The 9,333-nt window shown below is 40.0% G+C and overlaps 2 protein-coding genes across 3 annotated transcripts; one reads left to right on the plus strand and one right to left on the minus strand.

Moving 5' to 3' along the window:
• The first annotated feature begins 110 nt into the window (after positions 1–110).
• On the plus strand, positions 111–4,233 carry LOC149390956 (uncharacterized). The gene is made up of 6 exons (XM_089618873.1): positions 111–370; positions 2,025–3,224; positions 3,326–3,376; positions 3,461–3,559; positions 3,661–3,816; positions 3,914–4,233. The coding sequence occupies exons 2-6, from the start codon at positions 2,049–2,051 to the stop codon at positions 4,052–4,054; spliced, it is 1,623 nt and encodes a 540-aa protein (XP_089474999.1). The 5' UTR covers positions 111–370; positions 2,025–2,048; the 3' UTR covers positions 4,055–4,233.
• Positions 4,088–8,634, minus strand: LOC149390957 (transcriptional regulator of RNA polII, SAGA, subunit). Of its 2 annotated transcripts, XR_016300078.1 has the most exons (3): positions 8,312–8,634; positions 6,035–8,009; positions 4,088–5,713 (listed from the first exon to the last, which is right to left on the minus strand). XR_016300078.1 is itself a non-coding variant. In XM_089618874.1 (2 exons), exon 2 carries the CDS (start codon positions 7,522–7,524, stop codon positions 6,412–6,414), a length of 1,113 nt encoding a protein of 370 aa, XP_089475000.1. In that variant the 5' UTR covers positions 7,525–8,009; positions 8,312–8,634; the 3' UTR covers positions 5,836–6,411. The 2 variants fall into 2 exon arrangements, 1 of the variants encoding a protein (XP_089475000.1); XM_089618874.1 differs by lacking the exon at positions 4,088–5,713 and having other exon boundaries at positions 5,836–8,009.
• Between the last annotated feature and the right edge of the window lie 699 nt (positions 8,635–9,333).

The following is a 9,333-nucleotide window of genomic DNA, read 5'->3' on the forward strand; positions in this document are numbered from 1 at the left end:
AATACTAATAAATAAACGAGATCAGCAGGAACGTAAAGATAAATAACTGAAAGTAAAAAAATAAATAAATTAGTTATTTAATAATAAATAAAATGAGTTTTCGCAAAGCCTTGGATCATTCATACCATTCACACACACGTATGGCTTTTGGTTCTCTACGTTTTTCTCTCTCTACAGAGCAAAAAAGAAAAAACTCTCTTTCTCTCTCTAAAAAGTTCTGAGAAACTTTCTCCGAATTCAACGAAGAAGAACGATAGCAGAAAGGCAACACGGAGAACGAAGAGATAACAAAATAAAAAAAAAGGTAAAAGAAAACGAGAGGTTCGATTATGGAAGTTTTCTTGGCTCTTAAAAATCTCCTTCAAGCTAAGTACGGAATTTTTTTTTTTTTTTTTTGGTTGAATTGTTTTCGTGTCGATGAATTAATCGTCTTTATTGTTTGATTCTGATGACTAGCTGATATATATATATATATATATTAATTCTAGGTATTACAATTCAGGCTCTGTTTTGTTTCGTGGAAAATTCGTATACGTATTCATAATTCAATTATACATACACGGACGAGGTAAACAGTGTTTTTATGTGTATATATATATATATATATATATATATACATATATTTAATTTTATAGGACTCTTATTGCCCTGAAAATCCTTGAATTTCGGGTGAGAAAAAGTCATTTTTTGTTGTTGTTGTTGTTTGGTAAATATAGAAAGTAAGGACGATTGTTGAGTTGAGAATAGTTCAACCAGAGCTTTCAATGCAATTTTTGTGGAACCCAACATGGTCTTCAAGCCATCTGGTTCCTCTTTTTCCTCTCTTCCTTTTGTTCGTTTCTCGTATATTATAATTAATTAGTGATCAACGTATTGGCTTCTCTTTGGCTCACAGCTTTCACCAATAGACTCACAATACAAGGGCTGTTTTGTTACCTTTCATGTGATTGTTGTCCGTTTCTCTTCTGTTACATAAGACTCGTTTTGTTCATGGTTGATCTTCGTATGTGATTGTATCTTATCTGTCCAAGACTGGTTTTTGCTTATTGGATTGAGGTTAGATTTATCCAAGTTGGATTTTATTTTTTCTCTTCATGTTATAAACTCTTCGATTAAACTCTATGTGCTCGTTGATGTTGGTATCAGAACAGTTTTGATGCCTGGAAATAATATTTACGAGCTTGAGTCGAAGAGAAACGTGTTTCTGAATCAAACAATTGGCTGATTTTAAGCTTAATTCGCAAGCTATTTTACAAATTGATGATTTTATTGTGAAACCTGTGTGTATTCTTTATTGATCCTGTATTCACTTTTGTTGAAAAGTGCCTGAGGAGCTTGTTATTAGAACATATATGAGAGAAATAAATTTCACGGATTCTGTATTAGTACGTTGTTGTTTGCTCGTAGTAGTTTCCATGATTTCCATCCATTTTTCTTCTTAGAGAAGATTCTATAGGTGCATATTATCACTGTCTTTTGTACGTTATTTGTTTATTTTATGTTATTTCCGTGGATATAACTTTCTTTGTCCCAACTATGAACTTTCAATGTTCTGAGTTTCGGCCCCCCTTTTATTGTTTTTTGTAAAGATTTTTGGGAAGATCACAAGTTAATTGCTCTTGGCCTCCTGATAAAACTTATGATTTACAGCTTTGTGCCAAAGTTGTAATGTTGGTGATTGATCCAAGCTCTTCTAGCTGTCAAATCCTTGAGAAAAATGTGATCTTTTGTTGCCTAATATTGTTTCATGGTTGTGTTATTGTCACCCTATCCATTTTTCGCATAGCATTAAATATTATAAGTGCTCGACGTTCCACGTATATGATACAGGTTTGGAAATAATTATTACCTAAATTCATTCTGATGTTTTCTACTCCATATGTTTTTGTTTTTTTGTGTTAAACGATATGATGCGCTTTGCTTTCATTTTTTAATCTAGTCGTTAAAAAGGAATAATATGTTGATTTTAGATTCATAATATATATCAATAATAACGACGATCCTTTTTATCATCTTTCCTGTAGATCAAATAGAGTTTAAGTTTCTACATGGACGTATATTCGGGTAAACGAGCGGGAGATGGGCTCGTTGTCTCTAGAAAGCCATCTAATCTTGTGTTGAGAGAAACTCGGAGCAATAGAGAGATCAATTCTCAAATCTGCAGCAGAACTGGATGCAGCGGGCGATCAAATTCTGCTGTGATTGCCCAAACCGGAAAACCCAAACCTCTGAGGGCTTCGGTGCGCCCTTCATGCGGCGGAAAGACAACGATAATCGGAAGCTCCTCTAGGACGTCCACAGTAGTGAATAGCCCACGAAAGTCAACCGCTCTACCTCGCAGGAAATTGTCTTCTCATTTAGAATCGGATTCATCCGAAACAAGTAGTCTCCAGGATGATCCAGAACCTTCGGAACGTGTTTCCCCTCCGGGGAAGATTCAGAGACCGTTAGTACGTGAATCGAGAAACGCGGAGTCTAGCGGGGTTTCATCGATGGACGTGGGAAGCTCTAGTGTAGCATCGAACACGAGACCTCATAGGACTTTGAACCAGAGAAATGGATTAGCCAGCCGGGCTAATTTAGCGAGGCCGTCTTCATCGTCAGAAGCGGGATCGACAAGCACGAGTGCGAAAGCAAATGCCAGTACAGCGAGGTATGGTTTGAAGAACATGCGGTGCAGTTCGATATCTGATATTGTCCCATCGAACTGTTCATCGTCGGGTTCAAGTTTCGGTCGAAGGAATGAGACGGCAAGAAAGAGAAATTCGTTAGGGGAGAGCAGTTCCGCTACCAGAGGGAAGAAGATCAATGGGTCAGCGTCGACGGAGCAGAACCCAAGTTCTAACAGCCTCTCAATTTCTGATTCAAGAAGAAGTAGATATATGCCTCCTACTAGGCACAACGATGTTCCATCAGTCAGGCCTCAGAGACCGATCGTAAGCCAAACAAGGGCAAGGATTTCTGATCAAGGGAGTGGAAGCCGATCCTCTAGGACTATCTCACAGCGATCTTATCCTGCTTTATCGATCGGCACAAGTTCGACCAGTTCATCCCACTTATCCTCTGAGGAATCCCCATTGGTTCATCCAACCTCTCGTGGTAGATCAGCTATGATTGGCGAGAATATACGTGGCGCTTTCACTTCCGGTATGTCACAAGGGTTTAGTCGATCATTAGGTAATCGAGATGGTTTACGGAGGTTCAACATTGACGGGATCGCAGAGGTTTGTTGTCTCATAAAAAGACTCAAGCTTCACATTAATGGTTTACGACCTAGTTTCTGAAAAACTTATCCCGTTATGGGGCTCGTCCGTTTGATTTGCAGGTGTTGCTGGCACTTGAGAGGATTGAAAACGATGAAGAGCTGTCGTTTGAGGTAGTTATGTTATACATGCTCGTAGATTTATCATTGATTTCGTCATACCACTTGTAAACGTTTCTGTTATCTCCAACTTTGCAGCAATTACTTGCCCTAGAGACCAACCTGTTCCCGCACGGCCTGAATTTGTACGATCAGCACCGAGACATGAGACTCGATATCGATAACATGTCATACGAGGTCTGTTTTCACCATACAGAGGCATTTTTGAGTTGTGCATAAAAGTGTTTTCATCTCTATGAATCTTACTCTTTTTTTTTTTTTAACTGTAACCGGGACAGGAATTACTAGCCCTTGAAGAGCGGATGGGAAACGTGAGCACGGCACTCTCAGAAGACGCGCTTTCGGAATGCCTTACGAAAAGTGTGTACGAGTCCACGGGTTCCTGTGTCAGCGGCAGCGGGGATAGCAACGAAGTCAAATGTAGTGTCTGTCAGGTCCGTGTTATCAAATTCTTTCAAAACTCTTTGATATAAAAGAATGGATGTTTGAAGAAGTAATTATATATGAATGATAATGTTGGGGAAATGGCAGGAAGAGTATGTGGAAGGGGACAGAATAGCAGGGTTGCGGTGCGACCACGGATACCATGCCGACTGCATTCAGCAGTGGTTGCGTCATAAGAACTGGTGCCCCATTTGCAAGTCCCCCGCTGCCGACCCCACATCCCCATAGCCTCCCTCTCTCTCTCTCTCTTTGGAAGTTTACTTTTTACTTTCTTTTTTTTTACACTGTACATATATCAATTCTGTTGGTACATCAACTAATAAACCCAAGCTGTTGGTGCACACATGGCTGCAAATTCTGCATTCATTCATGGAAATGTGAATATTCATCTTCTTCTTCTTCTTTTTTTTTTTTTTTTTTTTTGGCTTCCTTCTGTCATCAAATGCCTTGTTTTTTAGTTTTGTTCAACCAACATTCGATGAATTTTAGGGGGTTCTTCCAGTGATTTTTTTTAGCTTCTTTGCTTGCAAGTATTTGTCTTGGTCAGGTAAAAAGTCCCATCTAAGAAAAAAAAATGAAAGAGAAAGAGAGCTCTATGGAAGGTAAGTACTTTTTTTATTTTTCTTTTATTTTATCCTTTTCTATAGATTTGAGAAATGTGAGTGCGACCATTTTAATTCGTGTGTTTCTTTTGGGTGTTGAAGAGATGCCTATCAGCTGCAAGCCAGAATACTAGAGATTTGCATGAATTTCTGGATACGCTTTCCTTTGAAAAGCTCGAGATAAAGATAATAACATCATTAACAAGACATACAACGTCAATTGAGTATAAAACCAAAACAAAGTTATGTACAAGAAAGAAATGCACATGTAAAAAACTTGGTCAAACGGTTAAGACAACAACCGACTAATACAGGGATGAGATGAGATGAGATGAGATGTGATCAAGCAAATATGGCAAGAACTTCAAACAGATTAACAAACTTTTATCTGGAGAATGTTTCATTTCAAGTAGAGAATTTTGCTTCACGGCGTATTAGACTAATGATAAAGACACCATGATAAATATGACAACACAGAAATGAAGACACTGCACCGATCAGCGATACCGTATCTTCACAGTATTTTCAATCAACTACATAATAGTCTTTTCCTTGCAGTGAAGATGTAACCTTTTATAGACGCTAAACCATGATTCACTCCGCCACACTTTCCGACCAAAATATGTAGCCTTGTGGAATCAGGGTATTTACTTCTAGTAATAGCATGTAAATCAGGCAAATAGAACCCCATGGCAATGAAATTAATATGAAGCATCAGAGTCTGTTGCGTAACTAGTTTATCCAGGAAAAATTGCAGCTTTTTTTACTCTCATGGCTTTTAAAACACCCATCTTTAACAATCGAGAATAGTATATTAAAGAAACATTTACACAGATATCATTCTACCATAATCTATGAGAAAAATGGGACTTGTAACAGACTCTGCTTTACCAAAAACAGTAAAAAAAAAAAAAAAAAAAAAAAAAAAAAAAAAAAACAGAACACTTATCAGTACTCCAAAACCTACACAGCGTTGGTTTCAATGCAGCGAAAGGACTTGATGTCTGAGATTCGGTAGTTATGAAGAAAAAGAAGCAAACATCCAACTTCAAGTAGTATACTAGAAAACTCTTCAAAAGTTTGAACTTTGAATAAGTATAGTATCCTTTCTTGGTTACAATCCTCTTGGCCTATATTCCCACCAGGATTTTGAAGATTATTCTTCTCTTTCTGGCCTTGTTTTTTTCTTTCTTCCAAACCCCAATTATCAAGCACTGGTTCATTAAGCTGGTTGAACTGTTGGTTGGCATCGTTGATATTTCCAAACCTTATTAAACTTAGGCATCTGAGTCAGATTAGATGTGACACAAACTTAAGTTTAAATGCAAAGTTGCAAAAAAAAAAAAAAAAAAAAAGTTGTTTCACAAAGCTACATCAAAAGAGACAATATGCTGAAAAAAAATCACATAAAACAAGCAATAAGGTTACAAATTTAATTGAGAAGGAAAAAAATATGAGATCATATGATACTTTTAGCAGTGGGATATCTCATTATTCAGTGGAAATAGAGGAATCATACAATAAAGAAATCTCTCAACGGTTGTTGTTAATGTGGTGTTATTGCTACTGAAATATCAATTAATTATCAGAATCTAGAAATACATACAGCAACACTGAAGCTCTTGCATTGGTTGATTTTTGACCTTCCGACCGAGTTACGCAGCAGTGTCCCCGCAAAACTTCCGCTTTCCTCTCTATTGGCTCGAGATCCGAAGCAGTGACACGAGTGTCCGATTCGGATCACTCACGTATTGCTTGGAGCTAAAGAATTCCGATCAAGCTGACTTGGGATGAGCAAACGGGGACACGTCAGCCAGAAGTTTTATCCAATTGGGTTTTTGTCCGGTCCCACCTGGCAGTGACAATAGAGAGACCTCGATGCCAGGTCATTCTAACCAGAAGAAAAGAGCGTCGGACTAAGACCTAAAACCACGGCTCTGAAGAAACAAATCGTTTTTTTTTTCTTCTTCTTCTTCAAAAGCCTCATTCCTCGAACGAATGCATAGAAATCTTCTCGAGAAGCAGAGGCCAGTCGTCGCCAAGCTGCTGCGGATTCAACTCCATGGCGGCCTTGAAATCGAGCAAGGATATCGAGCTCTGCGCCGACTCTGACGACGAGTTACCACCGTGCATGTTCATGTGCATGTGATTACTCGGCCACATGCCATTGACGACCTTGCCGCCCTGAATCTGATTCTGAATCTGCTTCTGAGCGTGCTGTTTCCTCGGGTCGTTCCGAGCGCCCGCCAGATCGACACAAGACCTGATGAGCCGTTTCAGGTAAAGGTCCAACATGGTGTTCATCGTGTTGGCACATTCCACGGAAACGCCCCCGAGACCCTGCGCCGCGGCGATCTGCTCCATCCGTTTCCTCAGGCTCTCCGTGTCCGACAACATGCCGGAGTCATAGAATCCGGCGACCTCTCCTCCTCCGACCGCCGACGGCACCACGGCCTTGCGGGACCCGCCCACGCTCGCCGAGCAGAACGGGATCCCGAGCGGAGCGAGCAGCGGGCTTCGGGAGAAACTCAACGATGGGTCTTCATCCGCAGAGGAGCGAGCGACCGCGGGCTCTCTCTCGAGCGGCCTCTGGTAGTCGCACGGCGGAGTGGCTTCACCGTTCTCCGCGTTGTTGATGTTATCTTCGGAGCCCATCGAGCTCGGAAAGTGGTCGACCTTCCCGTTGGGGCCGAGAGGGCTCGGCCGGTCCTTGAGCTTGCGTTCGCGTATCACCGAGCGGCCCTTTTTGGGCGAGCTCGGAAGAACGCCGTTGGACCACACGGCCCCGGCTTCTCTGCTGTTCTGAGGGTGCGGGGCAAGCTTTGGCGGGGCGGCGGGCAGGTGAACGGGCGGCGGGGTCTTGGCCTGGCACGCGTTCTTCAAGATCGAGCGGACGAACTGGTTGTGCAGCGCAACATTCTCGCAGCCGAGGAGACTGTTGAAACACCGATTGTCGAATTCTTTCTTGCTCAGCTTCTGACTCAGCAGCATGTTCAGCAATTTGAAATACCTCTTCGACCTCTCGGCGCCGATCCTCTTCACTATCTGAGCTTTGAGCTCGGCCAAATCGATTCTCGAGCACGGCTGAGGCTGCATTCTCAGTGATCGGACTCAAACACCATCCACGAAAACAGATAAATATCAACTTAAATTAGATACCCAGCTAGCCTATCCCCAATTCGAAACCAAATTACAGTTGTTTCTGCTCCCAGATAACCCCAGACATACTTTGCTCCCAAATTAACTCCCAAAACTCTGCTTATTCCAACTAACAGACGAGGACATGGTTCACCAAATCAAAAGAAGCCCCAAAACCCTAACCTATCCAGCTGGATTGCACTAATCGCTGTTCCCATAAAGCCCTGAAATCTCCCGCGCAAAGAAATGCACAATGTAGCCCCAAATCTCATCCTCCGGCGACCAAAACCCTAGAGATCAAACCCGTACGGAATTCACTAAAACCCGCCAATACAACACCAAGCTCGAGCTCAATTAATCAGCAACTTCGAGATTTCGAAACCCTAAAGCTCCAAATTACCGCCAATTCGGGCTTCCGAACCACCGCGCTCCTCCGCTAAAAGCTGCAATTTTTTTCACACCAAACCGAAGAACCAATCAAAAAACACGACCGTTTATTTATCTTTCAATCTACTAGCACGAAATTCAAAAGATTTTTTCCAATACAAGATAATTCGAAAAGCTCAGGGAATGAGATCTAAGAGTTCCAGCGAATTCAAGCCCGCGAAGCAGAGTTCGAATTACACAAAAAAACACACACACAAAACTGAGCAGTGAAGCGCCAAAAAAAAAAATCAAATAAAAACCTGAAAAAGGGAAATAGCTTCGATAAGTGTGATTATTCAAAGATTGATTGAGCTCTGACCTCGACGAACCGTTCGAATTGCAGCGAAATCGAACCGAAGTGACACGAGTCGGTTTGGGCTTTCGAAGTTTTTCTCTTTAATTTTTTTCCTCTCCAAACACCTATTGGCTTCGTAGCTCTGTGTGTATTGTCTGTCTTTTGGGGTTTTCTTCTTTGCTGTGAATTCTTAGTACATTCTTTTGGTGATAATAACAAGCTCTATATATTTCTTTGCTCTGTGTAAAGCTTCGATCGCTCTTTCTCTCTCTCTCTCTCCTCGCTCTCTCATTCAAGGTCTCGTCTTATTTTTATTTTTCTTTTTCTTTATTTTTTAAGTGACAATTGTGAATTTTTATCCAAAAAAAAAAAAAAGTGACAAATGTGAATGTATCTCGCGAAATATTTTGTCCCAACAATTGCCTAAGCTTAGCGACTTCTTTTAACCAAATAATAATATTAATAATAATAATTTTCAATAATAAAATAATTGGTTGTTTTTTTATAGTAATAATCAATTTACAGCACTGTTTAGTGGAGTTAATATATAAGATAATCAAATAGAATTCTTATCAAATATCTTGTTAAGTTTCAAAGCTTAAGTAGCAAGTGAATCTAAGTATGCATGATTGTATTAGCTTATGAACTATTGAACTTTTAAATAGCGGCACTGGTAACTATTCAACTTGATGCAATTTAAAATAGGCAAAAAGTGCAAATTCGGTTTGTAATGGTTAATGTTATAAATATATGCACATTATATACAAGAGTACAAATATATATTAAAACTCATTTGCATTTTATGCTTAAAAGATCTTAGTCTAAGCGAGGGAAAAATAGTTAGAACTGATAAACATTAGTTAGAACTGATAAACATTAGTTAGAACTGATAAACATTAGTTATCAGCATGAGACTCATTTGCTAAGTGGGACATAAGCATATCTCACGTCAGTGGTTCGCTGACCGATGATGAATATCATTTTTGTTAAACAATTAAGTATTGATTGATTTGTTAAAATTGAATTATTTAATAAACAAAATACAC

This window comes from Urtica dioica, chromosome 7 (assembly GCF_054948205.1).
Source record: "Urtica dioica subsp. dioica isolate 48M chromosome 7, U.dioica_male_clone48M_v1_H2, whole genome shotgun sequence".
Classification (NCBI taxonomy): Eukaryota; Viridiplantae; Streptophyta; class Magnoliopsida; order Rosales; family Urticaceae; genus Urtica; species Urtica dioica.